Source organism: Manduca sexta, chromosome 27, assembly GCF_014839805.1.
Source record: "Manduca sexta isolate Smith_Timp_Sample1 chromosome 27, JHU_Msex_v1.0, whole genome shotgun sequence".
Taxonomy (NCBI): Eukaryota; Metazoa; Arthropoda; class Insecta; order Lepidoptera; family Sphingidae; genus Manduca; species Manduca sexta.
The window spans coordinates 8,152,499-8,175,936 of NC_051141.1; the positions used below are offsets into that span (position 1 = coordinate 8,152,499).

General features: G+C 34.6%; 1 protein-coding gene across 7 annotated transcripts; it reads left to right on the forward strand.

Moving 5' to 3' along the window:
* The first annotated feature begins 1,190 nt into the window (after window positions 1–1,190).
* LOC115441179 (microtubule-associated protein futsch) lies at window positions 1,191–22,123 on the forward strand. 7 transcript variants are annotated; one of them, XM_030165841.2, is made up of 10 exons: window positions 1,191–1,583; window positions 7,793–7,924; window positions 9,616–9,789; window positions 9,864–12,991; window positions 13,069–13,237; window positions 13,408–13,479; window positions 13,615–13,792; window positions 13,996–14,233; window positions 14,582–15,727; window positions 16,389–22,123. In XM_030165841.2, exons 2-10 carry the CDS (start codon window positions 7,809–7,811, stop codon window positions 16,835–16,837), a joined length of 5,670 nt encoding a protein of 1,889 aa, XP_030021701.2. In that variant the 5' UTR covers window positions 1,191–1,583; window positions 7,793–7,808; the 3' UTR covers window positions 16,838–22,123. The 7 variants fall into 7 exon arrangements, with proteins under 7 accessions (XP_030021701.2, XP_030021706.2, XP_037299849.1 ...); XM_030165842.2 differs by lacking the exon at window positions 1,191–1,583 and adding an exon at window positions 1,643–1,836; XM_030165844.2 differs by lacking the exon at window positions 1,191–1,583 and adding an exon at window positions 1,817–1,936.
* The last annotated feature ends 1,315 nt before the right edge of the window (window positions 22,124–23,438 follow it).

Genomic DNA, 23,438 nt, shown 5'->3' on the forward strand with positions numbered 1-23,438 from the left:
AGGGTTTCTGAACATAAGTTTCGTCGTGCCCCTCGTAAAATTGAAAACCTTTTTCGTAATTTATTTCCATAGTGTTTTTACAGGGCTTGCAATTGAATTTATATTTTAAGATTGAATTAATTATAGATTGAATACCTTTAAGATATCAATATGATTTTCGACATAAACGAAGACGATTAGTAGCATGTTCTCTAAGGTACTAAGTAATTTATGCCCACCGTGGACGCCACCAAGAATAGTTTTAGGTTGGTGTATGTGCACATGAAAAGCAAAAGATTACATAATATTATTTTCTCTTAATATTCAAATCACGCTGATTTTTGAAAATGCTTTATCTCAAAAAAAAAAACCTATGTGGTCGATAATTTCCATTGTTGCAGATTCATTCAGTGACTTATGTTTTTTGTGATTTATTTTTGGGCATAGGGGTACACGTGCACCTATGTACATGTATGTACTACCCTCCCGGCGCCCAAGGTGCCCACTCACCATAAGTTTAACAAGAATTTCTATAAATCTATCTAACCGAAGCGCTGGTATGTTATATTATGTCTCAACGCACGTGTAGGGTAGGATTCGTTTGTCAGATTCTGAATACTTTTCTGAATTCAGATGCAATTCCGTGTGTAGAAGCTTGGCCTAAGGTCTTCTTGTCCGTTTTGTATAAACTTTTTCACTATAGTTGGGATTGAACAAATAGTTCTTTGGCGTCATGTTGGCAGCAATAGCAAACTGTTTAACTATATCATGCATGATTTGTTTTTTTGTAATTCAGGAATTTTAGTTTGTATGATCTGACACGTTGGAAAGAAAAAATGTATTGATAACTAATTAGTTTAAAGGTAGAATTAAAATATTTATTAGGATATATGAATTTTGATTATATTCTTATTCTTTTGGGCCTTATAAAAATTACATACATACATTGAAACAATGGTAGATATTTGTATATACGTATTAATAATTGTGTTTGTAATTTTTGTCTGTGGATCCTACCAGTGTTGCCAGTTTCGTCAACTTACCACGAAAACTGGTGGATCACACTCTCTTTTTAACTTAGATATTATAGTTTTAGCGTAAGGTGTTTTTTTATGAATTCGATTATAAAGTTAGTGGAGGGAAGAGGAAAATCCACAGAAAAATGTTACTCCTGTGTCATTATATAGCAAAGCTAGTAGTGTAAATTAAACGTTTCTTAGACATTACTACTATGAACTAAAAAAAATCCTAGAAAAAGCCAAGAAATTTATATATCTGCGCACAGAAATAGTTCCCTGGACAATCACCCTTTCAATGGATTTCTAGCGGATTCACGAGATATCGTACTTTAAAGATTTTGAGTCTTTGGACATACATTTTTTGCGGGTTCAACATGAAAGAGTTGGCAAAACTGTACACAACACTACACTGTATAGTTATGTAGTAGGATGTGTAGTAGGCTGTGTACAGAATCTGGTACTGGTACTAACGTCGGATTTCCGGTTTTCCTGTTTGGTGCGGCTATGAGTACTATTGTTTCGTGGTTTAGTGTGAAAAAATATCTGAATTGATTGTTTCAACGATTGTGATTTGTTAAAATACAAGTAAGTAGATGATCATACTTATTTCGACCTTATAAGACAAAAATAAATGGTGACACAAAACCCGTAAAAATCTTAAGACATAAAAATAATACTATAAAACACAATTGTCGATGTTTTGAGACATTAGGAATTGCAATTAAACAAAACTACCCACACAGTAGTTTAGAAGTTCTAACGACGTAGGTACGTCAGTAGATCGAGAACATACGAAGCTGGAATATCGATCGGCCGGTCGCAAACCACGATTGTTTACGTGAGAGCAATTTTTATAGCATATCTATATTATTATAGTATTCATCAGGTAGTTAACGCAATACGCCATCCCAGGCTGATCTCTTATCGGAATCTTGTTGGTATGTACCTTGAGTAGTCGTAAATCTTAATTTCTCTGGGATCACATTTAACATTGACCTTCTACTATGTGGTTTAAGATTCTTCTTAACATTTTCAACATAAGTATGTTTAACTAATATCAAGTAAATTGCATTAAAGGTGTTAAACACAGATACTATTAGAAATCTGTTAAATACAACAGCTTTTATAAATATGTGCAGGAAAGTATTTTGATTTTAATTTGGTAGAAAGAAGAGATTGTGCAAACTGTGTTGTTTATGTATTGAAAAATCAATTACTTAGTTTATAATTATAATAATTAAGAGAAAAAGGTAGTGTAATTGTATGCATCTGTCCTATCTAAATTTTGGCCACAGTGGCCAAACCCAATGGAGATCAGACAGGTATGTAGGAGACATTATAGTGCACAGGTGTACACACAAAACAAGTGCACTCTCTGTTTCTTCACTTTTATAGCCCAGTGAGACGGTAATCTGACATGACCGGAGAGAGATAAGGTGCAGGACCATGAAGTGCCTTATGTGCTTTGCCTGATGCAATTAGCTCTGAGGTAATCCTGGTGTAGATGCCTTATTTTCAAATGAAGCTGTTATTTCAATTCAGTTTATTTTGACAAAAAGAATTAAATGATTATAATTGCAAGACTCCTTGAACATCAAAGTGGTAAAAGTAAATAGAAATCCTTATCTACATGAAAATAAGCAGAAAATATATCCACTCCAATGAAGGGGATAGATGCCTATGGAAGAGTAGTTAGTTATGTGTGTTTTTGTGTGGGGGTAGATGCAGATAAAAATACAACAGTATTTTTTAATCACAAATGATCTCTACTTTTTAAATACTTTGCTCATTGTAGATATTAAAATAAATGTATTTTTAACACATTAGTAACAATAATAATGGTAATATTAGCTCTGCAATATTTGACATTCATTGAGCAAGACATCATCCCAAAAAACTAATTCGATTAGACCCTCAGTTCTCTGATATTTTGATAGCTGAATACTCATTTGAATATTTATTTATTTATTATTTGAACAATATCTTTAGAGGTACCTTAAACCTAATATTGACGCAATTAACTATAGTAACTTACTTAATACTACAATATTTAGATATTATTAATATTTAATTGTATAATCTTAACATTTCTAAATTGTGAAATATGTAACAATCTTACATGTTACACTGTTAGTCGAAATTGTTCATTGGCAATTGTATTATTAACAAGTGGTGGTTGCAGTTACCATAAAATGCATAAACACTTTAAAAATTAAAAATAAGATAATGGATAATTCCCAGTTCATTGTGAATATATATTATAGTTCCACATTAAAGTTGAGTTGAATTTTTTTTAGATATCCTTCCAAGGAATTGAAGAAGCAACACACAATTTGATTGTAAATTTTTTCATGTTAATAAAACAAAAAACATAGTTATTGATTTTACACACATAATACATAGGTTACAAAGCCGGTCCAGGTTTAATTGATTGGGTTTCATCTTATCCCATCATAATGGTGAAGTGCATGCATTAGCTTTTATAACTATTGTGACTATGTACAAGAATGATGTAGAAAAACAAATACAAAAGGTGTACTGAACAATTAATGACAAAAAAGTAAGCCTGGAGTATCTTATCTTTCTGCCTTCTTTCTTTGGGTAGTCATCACTTAGGTAGCTAGTGAAACATGCGTTGGCACTAATGTGCACAACATGGTTCGTTAGCTAGGTTAGGGCTCATGTCCTCGCCGGTGAGGATTGCGACATGTTATCCTTTTATTTCCCCTAACTGCCAGCTCTAGCTGGTTAGTTAGGTTTGTTTTCATTATAAATTTTATCCCTAACTTAAAATGTCCATAGTTATATAAATAATTTTAACTGTTGTTTAGAAATAATAATAATTGTTCTTATACATTGTTTGAGTTACCATAAATGCAACTTTGTTTGCATATGTGATAAATAAAGTATTTTTTTTTTATAATACACTTCCTCATACCTATCCTCCTGACAAATGCAAAAAATATAAATTATTGCTTAATATAAAGATACGACAATTACTTATTTCAGGATAGGGAACAGTGTTTTAAGTTGCATAAACTATTTAACATCCATGAACAAAAGCTTATTCATTGCAATATTGGGCTGTTTGGACCCAACTTGAGCCAGACCTCATTGTCTTTCAGGTGCTGGAAACAAAACATCTAGAAGATGCTTGAGGGCACTTTTTCCCATGGTTTCCACTTAAGGAACTGTTTGTACTACAATCTGTTGTTTTGATCAATTATGATCAGTCCACTTCCATTTTATGTGCGCCATTCATTTCGTCACATCTGTGACTGCTTTTGCAGACCCTCAATGTCACTTTTACTAAGTTTCTTCCCATTGCCTTCTAGGCCACTTCCATTATAGAGTTACTATTTTTAGTCAATCACATCACAAAATCACTGTTAGACTGGTACAATTTAGTGACCTGACTTTTGTTCTGCTGACATATTCATATTGATACTAGTCCAGATTTGAAAATTGACCCTGATTGACATAGGACTCAAGTGAGCACCAGCCCTCCTGGACATGAGCTGTACAAATTTATCCACTACCTGCTGCTTTTTCTGGTTGCTTATTTTGCATTGAATGAATTAATGTAAAGTAAAATAATTGTCATCCTGGAAAAGACTGCCTGAAAATTGGTAGTAGGTCTCTCATACGTTCATCCATCCATCTGCCTGAGTAGGTACCACTGCAATGTCTATTTCTGCTGCCAAGCACCAGTGTGTAGTCACTGTTGTGTTGTATATATATGCTTTTAAAGTGTGCACTGTTGTGTAATACCAAACAATACCTTATAATTCAGGCTTACCATCAGGCGAACGTAAAGCTCGTGTCGTCATTCAAAGCAAAAAAGAAAATGTCTTTAAATCCTCGGGCTATAAATATTTCAATTAAGAAACAACTTCAAATTATAATATATGCAAACAAAACTACGAAACAAAAATATATCCTTTCATTAAAAATATATAAGCATACAGTATACCATAAGAAAGAAAACACGTTTGTAATATATGTAGCCTGTTTATCCAACACAGAATGATGTCATGATTTGTTAGACAATAGGAATAGCTGTGATGTGCATTCTAAATAATGTAATTAATGTACACGCTATATGTTAACTTTACTAAAACTATTAAATTATATTAACTGTACATTCACAAAAAAAGTTTGAATATCATGCTCCCTTGGACATACATACAAGTGCAAGGAAAGTATTCGACAATGTCTTCATTATGGCGGCAATGAAATGTGACAACAAATTTTGTATGTAGTTTTAAGAGAATACTTATATCTTGGAGAGCAATTTAAAGGAAAGGAAATTCTTACATATCGCTATATCTATGTGTAGGTCTATAGATGGATTATAACTATAATAATATCTAAGGATACGTTTACCAATAGGAATTCTAAGTTTAGACTAGCAAGTCCTTGCAGCAACCTATTGATAGATAAGTTGAATCATGAAAGTTTCTCATGTATGTTTGTTTTTTTTCATTCCTCACTCTCTATTGACATCTCATTGAATCTTGATCTCTGCACTTATCTCATTCCATACATACTGGTAATGCAGACGGCAGCGCCGGCGCTTTCCCGTGCGATTGATATTTTTGCGCTGGCAACAGACAATGCCCCATCGTCCGGTATATTCCTGGAATAAAAAATACCACTGCGCATTATTCCGGGCTCAGAGAGTTTTATACTTAGTAAAGTAATCTAAGGCTTATGAATACAACATTGTGCCAAATATTGTAGTGATTCAGCCGTTTATACGTGATTGGTTAATAAAAGTCTAATATTTTCACATACTTTATTAAATAAAATGATTTTAATTTATAGACGATAGTATTTGATTCATTTTCACCTACTGCTAATAGGAATGTCTTCATCGAGCCGAATTACACAAGTTTCGTGATAAATTCTTAGAATTTGCACAATTCTGCCAGATTTGTCTCTTACGTGTCCATGTGATAAATAGCATAGATTTCACATTTAGAAACATGCTATTATTTAAAAAATGTACGTTCTTATCGATTCCATGTGATCCTAGTAATGATTAGAACTTTATGTTTATATCTTTTTTGGAACGTTGTTTTGATTACATAGTGACATTAATTATTAACAATGAATTAGTTGGTTTAGTGTCTTGTGTCCGAAACTCAGTATATTAAATATATTCAAATTATTTAAACACAGAACTTAAAAGAGAAGTGTTAAGGCATGATATTATACTCTCTGTCTGTAACTGCGGCGGCGTCGCGTAACGGGTCGGCCACTTCCCTGCAATATGGTTGAGAAGGCCGATGCGTCATACACGTAAACGGGTGCTGCTTGTGTGGACTGTTCTGCCTATTTCGGTTACTATTTCTAAGTACCAGGGGCATTATAAGTATTATATTTCATTATTCCCGAGAGGGTGGTGCACTCGTATGGAAATTTAAATTTGATTATTTATTTGCGAGCATATGAATGAACTGCTCTAAACAATATTAAAAAAAAATCAATTGTATTCTTTTTCTCGGTATCATGTACTGCAGTTTATACGTTAAACTGATTTTGAAAAAAGCAACACCAGGGTTTCTTGTTCATTGTTCTCTGGTGAGAACTGCTTTCCGAACTGGTGGTAGAGGTTATTTTGACGAAATTTAAATAATGTATAAAATTTTACAGCTTCAAATAAATTATTTCATTTCATCTCGTTTCAATTAATTGGAAAAAAATATTTTATTTTAATTGAAAAGTTCTTATGAATCAGGTGAGTAACCTGCCATAATGCTGGTCTTCCGCTGTAAGAAATTTTGGGCAAACTGTGTAATCCATCGTAACATAATATTTATCTTTACGACCTTTTATTTAACCAAAAACGTTTCGCAAATTGTTTTTTTCTGAACGCTTGTCTTAAGTGTTAAGATATTTTTTGAAACAAAGATATCTTGAATTCTTTTGCGGTGAAACCACTATTTTGTGGAGGAGGCAGTATGGATCGACTGGTGTAAATGAATCTAAGTAATTCGCCTTTTGCCGACCTTCTAATACAGATATGTTCCTCTCTAATCAATAGGTATAAAATATTTGTATAGCAGACGTTTGTCATCGGGTTATTGAATTGACTTCACTGCACAATGGTGCAGAGATTAGATTAGAACAGCGCTTGTATGAAGTATTGACACTGATAAAAGTTTTCTAGTACACTTTTATCACATATCATAAAATATTTTGTTTTTATTATTCTTAAAGTTGTATATTACAGATTTTTGTTGCATAAAGTGGTTTGTAATTTGTATAATACAATGTAAGCATACTCGAATTATATTACAATTAGTATAAAATTTTGTCTTTAAATTAATAATACTAGAGTATTTGTCTTATTTTTAAAGTGAAATATAAACATGAATACATAAAGTTAGTGTTGTGATATCATGTCTCATGTCACGGGTTAGGAGTTCAGTACAGTGCCGTAAAGTGTAATACAATGCTTTGAAGACCAGGGTCTTGAGGGCGATACTGTGTTGGTGCTATTTACATAATACACGTACACTTTTAATCTCGCATATTGATTTCTTAATGGATTTTGATGTAGGAATAGGTTTCCATTTTTATTTACTTACTTACAACTCCATCGAATTTTTAATTAATTTAGGCGAGGGTTGTTTTAAATAGAAAATTTAAATGCAGTGCGTACTTTAAAACTTTTGCCTAGGTAATATTTCTAAAGTGTGTGCCTACATCAATAAGTTGTTGTTGTTAAATGCAGTGTTTGCTTTCTCATTAGTTTTAATATACTACAGAGATTTTTTTGTGAACAGGTATAAGCGATGCTTAATGCCGGGCGCTCGCTCGACTATTAAGCCGGCGTCGGCGGGCGAATACTCTGCTTCCGATGAGGAATCACAACTAAAAATCCATCTGCAAAAACAGCTGGAAGACGATGTGGCTAGGTATTTGAAAATATATTACGATGTTGTTCATGCCATATATTAACTTATTGCTCACTCTATCATCTGTGCACATCATACTGCGTGTGGAATCATCTGGGACATATCTTAGTGTAAATATTTATCGTCACATTTGTCCGTTGGTGGCGTTATTTGTCTGCGTAAATCAACTGCGTTATTTTCTGTAACCATTTCTAAGGTTGGTCAATCGGCCTTTCTGTACGTTATTCGATTCCATACACCACGTGATTTGCTTGGGATATTTTTATTCGGTGACAAGTCGACAGGTGATTACGCACTGTCCCTGTGTCCAGGTCTTTGCTTTCATATACCACATCAATAAAATAATATTTAAACAATAGGTATAAACATTTTTAGAACTCTAATAGCGTACCACGATGATTCCGATTTTACCTATAACTTTTAAGTTTTAGTTAAAGAATTGAAGCTAGTTTTCTAGTGGCTTTTCAAATACTAAAAACGAGTAAGAGGAACTTCTTTTCCTTTTCTTTAATGATATTTAATGTAAGTATATAAAATTTATATTAGTAGTATTTGATCGATGGTAAGCGTCGTTTACTAATATTTAACTAACAGCTTCTATGTATGTACTTACCGTTCACTACATACTTAGATTTCGTAAATTAATGTTTCGGGAAAGGAATTTCTTTAAAAAAGTTTTTGTGTTTACTGAGCAGATCTTGTTAAATTTCCACAGCCACCGCATTGCTCGCTGTTGTTGTATCTCTTGGCGTATCGTTATATTACTAGGGACATCCCGACATATTATTTCATCGATAGGCAAATATTTTTAAACTAGCAGTTTCTCGGTTTTGTAATGGCTTTAAGTAATAGATTTTTAATATTGTCCTTTATTATATGTTTAGCATGGTTACTGTAATGATTGATGTTGTCGACTATGCATCTTAATAGTACAAGTAGTGCCACTTAATACGAGTAGTTGTTAGTACAGGATCATGGTGTGAAATTCTTAAGATTAACTGTGGGTGTTTTGGTCAATCAATTATTTTACCCTTTTTTTTTGTTACTTAATACATATACGCTTCATCATAATAGAATGAAAGAAAACTCGACGTTAAGATGGTTAAATTCGACCATCTTGTTCCCAATTTTTTTTTTCTCAGATATTGTGGAATTATAATTTAGTATATTAAATTGTAAAATTTTAATTTTAGTCATTATAATTGGTTCATTTTAGTTTACAGTCTCGTTATTTGCTTGCCACGTCAGTAGGTATTTTGTTAACATTGAATAGCAATCCACAAAAGTAAAAGTCATAAAAAAACTATAGAGTTGTGGGTCCCATCAAACTGCATCTTAATTTTCACATATAAATATCTGGAAGTAAGAAAATAAATACAACATACTTAATTGCTATATTTTCGCCGATACGTTTTATATTAAAAGTTAGGAACGCGTTGTCTGAATGTTAGCACTGCATACGCCATTGCTTAGACTATATTATCTGGAATCTTAATAATTATTATTATACTGTAAAAAGGCGAACGATTTATACTTGGAATAAGCTAGTAAAATATTTTTTCGTATGACTCGAAAGTTATGTAATTCATGGACGCAACAGCTTAAGTTATGTTGGCTTGATATGTTTCTAACAATATATTATGTTTGTCTGCAGCTTGTTGTGGTGTTCATCATGTGAATATTTGTTGCAGAATTTTTGATGAGTCCATATATTCTGATCTTGAAGTGGTGTGTGGGAAATTAAAAATACTAACTCATTCTTGTATACTAAAAACACGCTCCCATAAATTTTATCACAAGCTCAAAAGTATTTTGCATGTGAATAGTGGGCGCAATACTTATGATGAAATATATTCGTTCATAAGGTATGGCAGCAATTTTTAAAATAATGTTTTGTTGCCAATAATGCCCAAACTTAAGTAGGCTTATTGTGTTACAGCGATGTTTATACTGAATGCGACGTACGACATCAAGAGAGGGAAATAATAGCATATCTAAATGAAAATTTTAATATTGTACGTTCCGTCGCAAACGCGTCGTCGTGCAATCCGAAGGAAGATACAGACGAGACGGAAACATTTTACACTCCGAAGTGTCCTATAAGCCCACGCATTGAAAAAGGCAGCCAAAAAACAATAAACTCTAGTCCAAGCACCGAACTAACGAAAGAGTATTACGCATTGGTGCCCATTAACAACAATCTTTTAGACAAAGAACTAATCGAACAAGACGCGCTTTCTAATGCATTTTTATCAATTATAAAATCCCAAGTCGATGATAAAGTAGAAACAAAAGTTTCACAGCCCAATAAACCTACTTCCTTGTCACTTTCTAGTCATATATCCAAAACAGTCAAACATTCCAATACTTATGATATTATAAATTCAGATCGTGTAACAGATAACATTCCCAAATTCGAAAAGAGTATTGAAAAGCATTCTATTGTCGCCACTAGTCATGAGTCTAAATTGATTACTACGTACTTATGTAATGATCATACTGATCCTGCTTTTAAAGCCTGTCCGCCCGTCGGAGACAAGTTAATAGATCCAACATATTCACCAGATAGCTTAATCACAGACGAACCGAGTAGTTCATCAGATTACTTATCCGCTACTTACACTTGTTCGCCGGTGGCCGGCTCTTCTGGATGTTTTACTCAATTAAATGTTAGCGATAACAATACAAAAATGGAGAATATTTTCACAGTATCAGATTCCGGGTTGGAAACTGCCGGACTGTTGGAGAGCATTAATAGTCATAAAGACGTCACGTTAACAGACATATCGTTGACGGAAAGCACCCTTCACGATCTAACTGCAGATGAGGTAACTAATTCTAACTCTAATTCACAAGAAACAGTCCATACTCCATTAACAGATTTAAAAGAATTTCATAGGCTGAAATTATTTAATTTGCCACATTCAAAATCTCTTGGGGGTATGTCTACAGAAAAAGAAAGTAATAGCCAGATCACCGATAACAGGCCTGGAATTAAAGAAGAAATGAGTGGAAAATCGTCGAAAGAAGAAAAACAGAGGCAAAATGAAGAAATTGTTATATTGGAATCTTCTTCTTTATCATCTGAAACTGGTTCTTGGGAATCAGTATTCCCACCGAAGTTGTCAGAAAAAGATATATCAGAAAAGACTGCACATGATGGACAATGTTCGCATGAAAGTAATTTGGATACGAAACTAGAATCTACGAGTTCGAACGATTTATATTCAGAAAAATTCAATTGTGATGTAAGTCAAAAATATTTCAAATCTTCTTCTTGCTTTATTGATGCGGCAAGTCTAGTCGAAGAGGAAACTGAAGCTATTAACTTATCAGCTGGATTGAGTGAACCTAGTAAAGAGACTAAGATGGATACATTACCAGCACCGAGCCAACCCGTACCCTGTTCAACTATAAAAGTAGACATAAGCCCAAATGATTGGTCAGAATGCAATGAAAATGACGATTCATTAGAACAACAAGACCACAAAGATCCAGATTCAATACAAAAAGATTTATCTCCTACCATATTTGAAATGACTCCTATAACAGAAGATTCTTTATGTGCAAATGCTTTTGAAGACACAAGTCGCACTGAACAAAGAAACATTAATGATAAAGATGAAACTTCACTAACTAGTTCAGTATTTACGAGTAGCACACCACATAACTCTATAATGTCAGTAAAAGCTTCCGCCCTGAGACTGTATGGCTCTGACAATGAATCTAATGTTGCGTTAAAACAAGAAAATAGTAGCATTGGATTGAAATCGCAAAACTTTGTATCGCCGCCAATCGTATCAGGTGGTGCCTCTATAGAGGATCATTTGCTTCAACTAGGTGATAGTCATACGGGGAGTCCATTAGTAAAAAGGAAAATTGAAAATATTCCTATTGTGTCAGGAGCTTATATACAAGATATAGAAAATCAAAATAACGATCAAGGTAAAACTTCTAAAATTTCTAGTGCACCGGCGTGGGTCGTCGACATGTCTACTGGATCGAATACAGATAGAAACCTGGTTTATCAAAGCCAAATTTCAAAAAATAGTGGTGACTGTGTTAACGACAATGTGAAAATGAATCCCAAGTCTACGAATATCGCTGACCCTTGTAACAAAAGTAGAAGTTCTGTTGATTCAGACAGCAGTGAAAGATCCAGTCATAAATTTTATATCGATTTGTCAAGTTTGCCTGATCCGCTACCTCCAAAAACTCAAACAGAACCTGAAAGTATAGCAGAAAAGAAAAATATTTTTACTATGTACATAGATTTAGGGGACAAATCAGCGGTAAAAGAAATGCCAGCAAGGCTATCGTCACTAAACAAAAGAAGCAATTCCCAAACGGAAACTCCTATCAATGTTAATAAAAATACCAAGGTAGCCAAAACACCAGCTAGTGACTTTTCTGTGGGTAAAAATTGTTCCACCAGTTTATTAACATTTGAAAAATTAGAATCATTATGCAACGATCCTAATATCAGTATTTCGGAAATTATTAACATTCCAGAAAGTAACAAAACCGCAGGGCCTCCTAAGGATTCTGCGGAAGCTCGATCAGCTGTTACAGATTTAAGTTCGCACACCTTCAGTGATAAGGTACCCACTATAGAAGAGGAACCACCTATGGAAGATTTGGCAAAAGATTCAAATGATCTTTTTGTTAAATTGTCAGATTTGGACAAACCTGTTTCAAAATTGTCAGACTTAGAGGAATCTATTCCAAAAATAAACACAACTATAACCATTAGCAAAGAAGATACTTGGGAAACAAGGATGACACGGTCGATCCCCGATAACAGTTGGGGCGATTTAAATCTGGCCGGCAACTCCAGGTCTAGCGATATCATAAGTTCATTTCATTCAGAAAATGCACTGAGTTTAAATCGCTTGTTTCCTCACTTAAAGAATGAGTTCAGTAGAAGTGTTCCCGGATCTTTATCAAGCCGAACGCGATCTCCTTTGAGATTAGGAAATTCTGTCAGTACCGGCGAAATGGAGGAGCAAGCATCGGATATGTCAGAAATTAGCAGCGTCCAAAGCAGCATTTGTCGCTCCGTAGTCGGTAAGGCATAACTGCTACTAAACTAACACTCACACTCGCTTAAGACTACATTACATTTGCTATGGTGATGATTTCAGAAAATAGTACTACTGAAGAAATGAGCCAAACTGCGAGCCTCGTAGGCAGTTGTCAATCCCGTCTAGGGCAGGACCTTCTTCGCATGTTCCTGGAAGAGATAGCCCCTGATGTCATTGTAGAAGTATCTGGCAAGAGGATTAAAGCGCATAAATGTATATTGTCATCCAGGTAAACTAAGTTTTATCATTATTTGAGACTTACCTACGACACCTTATTATGTAGTATATAAGGTTATATTCCCGTGACACACGTAAATGTCATGTAGCTGTCATGTTTGCCGGCAAACATTCAGATGCTTCAAGGGTTAATTTCAGTATTTTAATTAAAATTTTGTGTAGGTGTCAATTTTTCGCTGGAATTCTAAGTGGAGGATGGGTGGAAAGCGCCGGCAACGTTATTGCTTTGCCTTCGTAAGTATTAAGTATTGTGTTTTTTATGGACCTTATGGTTATTATTTTGGTCAGAATAATGATTTTACTTCTCAATATTGTGATTTTAAGAATGAGAATAATAAATTCTGACATAAAAAATTTGCAATCTTTCAGATTTTCGTATAACGTAGTGCATTTCGCGATGTGTCATATATATTCTGGACTGTCCGCGATACCTGACTCAATTAGTATTCTGGAATTGGCTACGTTAGCGGACATGTTGGGCCTGGAGGGTCTGAAGGAAGCTATTATGTTTACGCTCAAAGCTAAATACTGCCACCATTTTCATAGGGTAAATATACATATTTTGATTAGCAATTTGGTTGCGAATGTACACAATTCTTCATTAACAAAACTTCTCACGTTGTTTACTTTTTATTGCAAAAATTTAATTGTATACATATTGACTTCAAGGTGTTTTTTGTTGTTGTGATTCGTCATAATTATTCATAAAGTGCGTACAATGTGTTTACATTTGGTTTTGTAATATTTTAGCCATGTGCGGTGTGTATAGCTGGCGTGTTGGAATGTTTTCCACTTTCTTCAGCGTATGGATTAGACGATTTGTATCGGAAATGCCTGCGGTGGATCACGAAGTATTTTACCAAAGTGTGGCCTACAAAAGCGTTTGCCACTCTCCCGTCCGAGCTCTTAGAGAAATGTTACCAACAACATATTGTGCATTTGACTACGGAAAATATAGTTGATACTGTATATGGATGCGGCATTACCGGTGAGTGGAACGTAGTAAAGCTTTCGATACACTGTCATGAAGCAGCTAAAAGCGTGATATGCGTACGCTATCATAATAAAAAAATATATAAAACTATGTTCCATTGCATATAATATTTAGCATGGATATAAGAAAACGGGTAATTCAGAACTAAACAAATCAATTTACTAAAATTTTCTCTAAATCTAAATCATGTTTATTACCTTCGTTTGAAGAATAAGTACCGACATCCCGCTTCTTTCATGGTTATGTTCATGTTTATAGGTGGTACTGAAAGTTTATCATTAGGTGATAGAATAACTCTTTGCCGGTCTTTTAAAAATAATATAAACTATCTGGGGTTTGCAGTGGCATCGCTACAGAATAGCAGGTGGGCGGAAACGGTCGCGCGAATGTGCCGCCGCTTGGTGAACGCGGCTGCGCACTTCGCCGCGCTGAGACTGGTCGCGACGCTGCGAGCGATCTCGTCAATGCCGGCGGATGCGCCGCCGCCCGCCCGACAAGCGCTCAACGACTGCCTCGCCGCCGCCATAGAGTGGGCACCACCCGACGAAGCATGCCGCGCTTATGCATACTTATCAGATGTCGTAAAGAATTTGAAGAGTCAGCAATACGCCAAACCCGATCTGATCACGAATGCCAATCAGGGGGCCAAGGTGGCTGGACCTAATAATCTGTTCTACAGCCACGCGGCTAGCTGGAGGCTACAATCTGAGGGCGCTCTAGTTCGAGCCGCGCCCCGCGTGGTCGGCATCCAGGCTTTTCAAGAACTACCCCCTGAACTACGTAAAAGGTTGCGCGAACTCGGTTGTATTATGTATGGAACGCAAGCCATGCCTGTGACTACCTCGCTGACTCAAGATAAAAAAAGTCGCAGCATTCACCACAGTCAGGCTAGTAAGACGCATAACACGACTGGAAGTTGTAGCTTAGATATTGATCAAGTTCGGGCGTCATTTGTTCCGTACGCTTCCAAACCTACCACTCATGTCAGCACAGTCGACATATTGAAAGGCAATAACGATATGAAAAAGTCGGGTCGCTCCAAGCCACCAAAAGTGAGGACGACGAAGGCGCAAGAAGAACGAGCCAAATTTAATCTGACTAAGAATCAAGTGCGCGTAAATGGCAAAGCAGGTGTGTCCGCAAAGCGGGTCTACGAAAATGCTAAACCGAGATATTTAGAACCACGATTGTGTAAAGAAAACGAAAAAAAAGTTGTTGCGAATAATAAATTAGTCCCCAAAGTGATGTCATCAAGTGAATCATCTCGCAATTCCAGTCCGATCCAGGTTCGTAATTTACGTACGGGTCGTACGAAGACGCAACAAATATTCGAAAAGCAACCGCAGGCGATCTCGCAAGACAGCCTTGCCACCTCGTCGCGGCCAAGAACTGCGGAGCCCTCCACCGACTCCCTTAGCGAATCGCAAAATAGCAACAAATATGCTACTTACACCAAAGCGAAACATCCCTCTAAAGGATCCGTCGAATGTAAGTTGGAAACAAAATTATCTAGGGCCTTACCAATAAACACTATATCTCGCCTGTCATACCTTTATACTAATTTCTGTCTTGCTTCGCTGGTAAATATACATTTACTGAATCTTTTAAAAACACTATGTAACTTTTTTTTACTTTACTATACGTTTGTTAGCCTGGGAAGGGCCGGCTTACACAAACATACCGGACTTTCGGGTGAGCACTTTAGCTGCTCGCAACCCGTATTACTGTGTCAATTTCAGACTTATACTTACTCCACTCAGTTTGCGCTGCCTTGCATGTCCCGGGTCCCGGTGCCTTTTTTGAGGTAGCAATAAAAAGTCGCAACTCGCAACTCTGGCGCCCCTACTTTAAAATTTACTTCTTTTTAGGCTAAGGCTGATACGCTGTGATATCAAAACATTCATTTCCATTATAACAATATTGAGTGTCTAATCTACAGTTACCGATTGCAATAATAATAATTAAAGATACTGACGTGTTCAAAAAGAGTAGAGAAGCAAAAAATCTTAATGAATTATAAAAAAATTAATGCTATGACTATACTTACAGATAAAAATGATAAACTAGTTATAGGCGATTTTTTGACATAGTCTTACTCTACTAGTTTAAAGATAGATTAAAAGTATAATGTGGCTTTTGTTTCTTGCAGCGATAAAATCGTCGAAGTATCCCTCGATCGGCCAAACGAGCCTCCTGCATGGAAAGATGAAAACGAAGATTCCCGTGCATATGCATCAGGATCAAAAAAGGGTAAATTCAGATAACAAGCCTACTCCGGAAGCCGCGAAGCGGGTCACGCCGTCCATAGCCACCGCAAAGGTGAACGCATCGCCGCGGGGTAAAGTCAACGAGAGGAAGGCCACTGGGTCCTTAATGAACGCCACTAAATCTAGTTCGGCCAAGATGGTCCCTAAACTGGTGAAGGACTCGGTATGCCATAAGGGTGGAATGAAAAAGAACGTACATACAAAACATTTTAACAATCACGACGAAAACCAGCCGCATAACGAATTCCCAGTGATGGAACGGTCAGGAACATTTTTGAAAGATGAGCCTACCTTTGGTGACAAAACCACGAACATGGACATAGGTCCTTAAATTATATATCGGTATTTCTCCGGCCTACATTTAAACAAATCAAATAATTTGATAAATATCGACACCATAGAAATTAAATTTGGAATATGCTCTGAGACCACAGGGCATATGGGTAACGAGGTATCTTGGCACTATGTTGTACTATGACAGCACTATGTCCCATTTTATCACGTAATGATTGTTAATATAATAAAATAGTTGTTTAGTTAAGTATATATTTTAATACTCGACACGAAATTATCTATGGTTTACGTTTGTTCCGACTTAATTTATTACGCAGTAGGTATGTAGTTGTCGCGGTTCCGCCCGCGTGATAATCCTCACCCGGGATGAAAGTTTCATTATGTAATTTTCTAAGATAAAAAATACCCAATACAGAGACAATTACTTTCGCATTCATAATAGTATCATATGGATATAAAAAAAAAAATTCAATATGTAACATATTTGCAAGATGTCATATTTTCCGAAATTAAGAATTTTAATCTAAATATCCCGAATATAAATGTAAGATTTAGATTGCTTATGAAATTGATTATACTAAAGTTTTCTGTATTAAAACGCACTTTAAAAACAAGAACTGATTGACATCATTGACATCCTCATCTGTCATCACTCACTATCGTGAGTGATATTATTGATAAATAATCATGCGGCCCATTTACTTAATCTCATATTCTTAATTCTTATTTGTTTTGTTGATCAGCTGTTCTCAGTCATTTTTCGAAATGTTACTTTATACAAAACGCTTTTCATTATCACTTCACTTTGTTAATAGTATGTCAAACGGTTCTTAATTTTAAATAACTTTATTACTATTATACATACCAAAGAGTGTATAACATACTTAGAACATATAAATAGAGAAGAAAAATTCAACAATACAGTCATCATTCTGCAAATAAGAATGTATTTGACACATACTATATATTTAATCTGCCGCTTAAATATTTGCTGTTTGTTATAATATTTACTATATAACACATGCATTTTAAGCAACTCTGTTACTAATAACCTTAAGGCTGTATTCGTGAGTTTGATTTTGGTAGTGATAATAGAGAGCTTATTAGATTACCTTTCCGTTCGCTTAATAAACAAGTTAAATTTATATAATACGGGCCTTGGGATTAACAATATTTGATAGTTTTTATTTTTTTTGTGTAATAATTATTATGAAAAAGTAAAATGTAGATTGTTGCCATTTATAGTGTTAGGCTTAGCACTTATTTATTGTAGACATAGCAATCTGTACGCCGCTAAGCTGTTTTATTGCAGTATAAAATATTGTATATTATGTAGTGACTATAAGTATAAATTTTGCTATTGCGCTGTTATAGTTAATGTAATGCATATTTAATAGCGTTTGAGTATTTTTAAATGATAAGTGACTTAGCAGCACACATTCAAATAATCTAGATAGTTATGAAATAATATTTTATATTTCGACATTCCGCGATATCTCTTCTATTCCTAGGTAATTTCATGCGTATCGAGTGCACAAGTTTGGCATCGTTGACGACAGTGCACGAATATGCGCAGAATGTAGAATGAAATACGTTCGTGTTGTAACAGTATCTAATCAAATATGGCACAGACTCAAATTTACTTTCACACATCTCGCTGCATGGTACTAAATTTTCATTTACATTTTCAGTTTCTCTGTTAGAGTTCGGTTGTACTGCCAATCGTATTGCGTAACTTTGAAGTAATATTTTTTATCCCGCTTTTGCAACATTTTTTATTGCTCTAAGATTTTTTCAAATCTAACTAGTAGTTCGCGTGTTTCACCTTTTTATAATACTATATATACTAGATTGATTTTTAGAGTTCCTTACCCGAAAAGGGACTCCTATAGGATAACTTTCTGTCTATCTGTCATAACCTTTTTCCCCAAGAACCCTCTACGTGTTCTTCACCAGTACTACCTTCTATCCAGTTTAAATTTATTATTTACTTTAATAAAAACTTAAATCGCACTTATCCCGTTAAATAATTTCTAAATTCAATGCGATGTTATAATTTTTATAATAATTAAATGTCATAAACGAAGTAATTACTTCCAGGTTGAACTTAAAAGATCTGTACATAACATGCGCTGTTGAGTAAAGTTGCCAAACATATGCTCTTCAAGGTGCGCATCCACTTTGCCTAGATAATGTTAGGCTTTATTAGCGTGCGGTAGATAGAGCAGGGGAGAATTGAGTGTTTGTATGTTACGCTATTCGTGTATTCAGTATATGAATATACTTATGTATACCGGGTGGGAATATTAAGTTTGACAAACGATTATTACTCTCGAGCGTAATATAATAAGCAGAATTAATGTTGAATACGCAGTAGGTCTCTATAATGCAAAGGTCTCTCGCTGAGCAGCAGTTTGTGATGTGCACGCACTGTTGCGTTCCGGTTTGAAGAGCATTGCACTATTATTGTCAAAATATAGCTTTGTGAATGACGCTTAACAATGAGCTATATGAAAAAATCATTAAAACAACTTTTGTTTAGTATCGTTTTTTATAATTGGATTGCCGAATAAAAAATATACGGTACCGTAAATTTACAAAAGCAGAATAGTTTTAATGTTATTAAGCATTATTTTTGTGTGTAGTGTATCAATAATCGGCTGTTGATGCTTAAAATATCCACTCGTGTATGTTTATGCAATATTTTTGTAATGGATTTGTCTATAAAAGGAATGGGTGTTGGGAGTTGCAGGACGTTTCATGATCTTCATCTCTAATCATTATTTATATGTATATTATTGCGATTATTTTGTATATTTATATAGGTGCTCTGTTGTTACATAAATGTTATAAAATACAACGGTTTGCTTAAAAAAGGCAAATTATTTAGATTTCATAGCCCAACATGTAGTAATCTAATAGGGCAGGCCCATGGATAGTGGATTTAGTGAAGTGTTGGTGTTATGTTTATTCTTAAACGTCAAATATACGTGTCAAAGTTATAGTACACATATTAATTCAGAACTAAATCGTCAGCGTCTAACAATAACTTCACCGTCCACCCAACGTTAGTACATAACTAGAGTTTACCAGTTACGTCTGGTGGAAGGTTTAGCTACCTGGTGGCATACTGCGGTATCTTTCGCGTACGAGTGTCTGTTTCTCGTCTATCGTGAAGCACCTGCGTGTAGGTTTGAGTCTTGTAGTCAGCGTAATTACTGGTCGTTATGAGACTTGTCATGTCTCATGCTAGTCGCTAGCACAATAGGAACCAGACGCCAGCAAGACAGTCCACACCGTATGCAGTGTGCGAACTTGCCCCGGCTCCCGACGCTGGTCAATGCCTTTATGGTGCTATTTATTATTTGTTATAGCAGGCATTTTCACAAACAATGCAGAACGATTAAATATGGCGTTGATTTCCAGGTCGATATGTTAACCTTTATTCGCTATATTTCCATTGTATTTTTATTGTCTGAGTGTGCATTTGATGTATCGGTAGGCAGCATGAGCGCTCGCGGAATAAAATACGCTATAACCGAGGCAGTACGTACTTATTTCAATAATTAGGCGTCGTGCTATGGAACGGGAAAGGTAATAAAATTGTGGTCGCGCTTCAATCTATACATAATTACATGCCCATTTTTAAAAGGCGAAATTATCCGCCCAATGATTATAATTATTGCACACACAATTATATTATTGTTAATATTTTTCAGGGAAGCTAATTACTAAATTAGCATTAAAGATTATAATTGAATGTATATTAAGCCTATTTTTTTATCAGTATTATAATTTCTTATGCGTTAACATAATATCGATTATTATCAAAAATATATTTTGTTTACATTTCAATAGCCTTCGGGGATAGTTTAGTCCCCCGGCCTTGTATTATACATTTTAAAATATAATTACGTTGTTGTTAAAAAAATACGAGTATTAAATTTTAATAAGTGTATCTTCTCTAGTCTAAGCTAGTCTCTAAGCCGGGCTAATATGTATACAATCGTTCGCCACTAGCCAAGAGAATAATCTGTGGAAAGCAAATTAGGATATCAGCATTTCCGCTTTCGCTCGCTGCCCGCTGCAAGTGCTTCGTAATATTTTGTTAAGACGATTATTTTTATTCAGTGTGATGTTACAATATCGAAAGTAAATATTAATAGGGCCCAATACTTAAAAACAGCATGTCATTGAACGTGATAGTGACTTATATTTCAATTTTAATATTATATGCTGGCATGGGAGGGCACGCTCATGAATAATATAATAGTGCTGAATAATATCGAATGTAATATTTAATGCTTCATGTCCTAATGTATTTTTATAATTAATTATTTGAGTCATTTGAGAAATAAAACAATGTATCCAAATTACTATTATGGTATTAAAAGTAAACGAAAATGTACAACATTTATTACGACTACGCTTTACTACAAACAGGCACCACCGAATATCTTATTTGTATCGGCGTGGCTGGTAGCGATAGGAGTGTGGTAACCACGCCTGCACACATGGACAGGCACATGTCACAGCTTTAGTCGCTTAGACGTTGGGTTTTTCGTTTACATCACAACCCTATACAAACAGCATGAATTTTTGTACTGTAAAACTACTTTGGAATCTCCTATAAGGCGCAGTGTTATACACCAGTGTTTAAAAACTAAAATATTTTTATTTAAATTTGACTCAAATCGATTATATGACGAGATGTCGCTGTCAAATAAACGAAATATTTTGTCGTTTAAGCGTTTCCTTACAGTAGATCTAACCTATCTAATTAAATGTCGCTTTGTTCGTTAGTGCAAACGGTCATTAGAATCTCTTCCTTATTTGTATATTCGTTCGTTAGGTTGTAATGAAATGTATTATTAAAACTTTGACATTCAATGTATATTTATTTATATTAGATTGTTAGTGTTGGTAGAAATTTAATGTCGTACGAACGTAATTTAATTTTTCAATTGATCTCAATGGTGCACAGTATTCAATTAAGTGGGTTTCAGGATTGCATCAGCCATCATATGAACGTTATAAGCCATGTTTTATCATTGTAACGTTTAATTTACAGCGTTTATTTTGATATTATGAGTTACGGAAAGGTTATAAGTATAAAATGAAATCGCAATTGAATAGTTAACCACTTCGTTTTAATTTATATTTTAGTTGAAATGCTTATTGTAACTATGTACGTAAAATGTGTTATTTTTATTATTACATTATGTGTGCATGATACGGTATTATTGTTAGTTAAATAAAATATTATTCTGTGTAATTTAGAAACGACGTGAATGCATTCAAATAAATCAAGTTACATGCAAAATGAGTTTTAATTATTGTCTAATTTATGTTTACCCTTTACTTGGTTGGTGTAAAATTTAAATTCTTTACTTGTCAATACTTGTTTAGTTATCCAGATTAAAGGTGAAACAAAATGTATGAAAATGGACCTTAAGCTATAACCTTAAGGTCATAAAATAAGCATGTATGACGGAATTGTTCCTCTTAAAAAGTTCTAAAAAATATATTATTATAAAACAAAGTACCCCGCCACATCTGTCTGCATGTCTAAACGCGTGAAACTCAGAAATTACCCAACAGATTTAGATGAAATTTGGTATGGATTAGTTTGGGACCTTGGGAAGAACATATGCTACTTTTTATCCCGGGAAAATATAAAGTGTGACTTTTCTAACGGAAAAGCTAGTTATAGTAGTTATTATATAACTACAGTCATGATTAATTTTAGAAGAACGCAAAGCCAAAAAGTAAAAAAAAATATCGAGCGATCGCTTGTAATAAATTGTTAATTGTAGTATAATATTGTACATGTAATGATAAAATGTTGGTTAAAATGTTTTTTTCTATTATATCTTTAGTGTAGGAGGTAGGATTTACTCTTGCTGTCAAAACTGGCTGCATTCGTTTGGCCGTTATTCTATATATTACACTAAAATTTTGAACGTAATTCCATTTTCTTTTTAACGCACTTCAAAAACTAAAAAGGAAAATGAATTCAACGTGATTATTTGGTGGTTGATTCCCTTTTAATCAAGATCAGATTAAGTTTCGGCAAACATGCTGATCATGCCAAAATGTTAACTACAATACATCCGTCTGCAGATTAGAATATCTCTGGGTTATTCTAAAACTATCTACATTGTAGGTTCCAAGCATTATAATGTGAAACCAAAAGTTTTATTTTTTAAGATATCTTATGTATCCCATCAGATAAATTTTTCACGATGTGTAGCTCCGTGGATGCTGCTAAAAAAATTATCACCAAACCAATTTATCCCTCGAACATAAAACTTTTCGAACACGTTCTTAACGGTGTCTGAATATTATGTACCTCTACCCAATATAAATGCGCTCCTTGCACAGCCCATGGCAAGAGTTTTTCTTGTCCATATGTATTGTCTTTCTCTGTTAATTTCAGCGCTAATTGATACTTGTCATACTTACTGAATTTCAGTTTTTACATAAAAAAATAGGTAATAATAGGTAAGTACAATTTATTTGCATTTCAATATTTTAGTGCTAACGATAAATCTACTAAATCTGGCTTTCCTAACCTGTGCTTCTTGTTGGTGAGGATTAGTGAGAACTCTTTTTGATAAAGTTTATGAACTGAATTT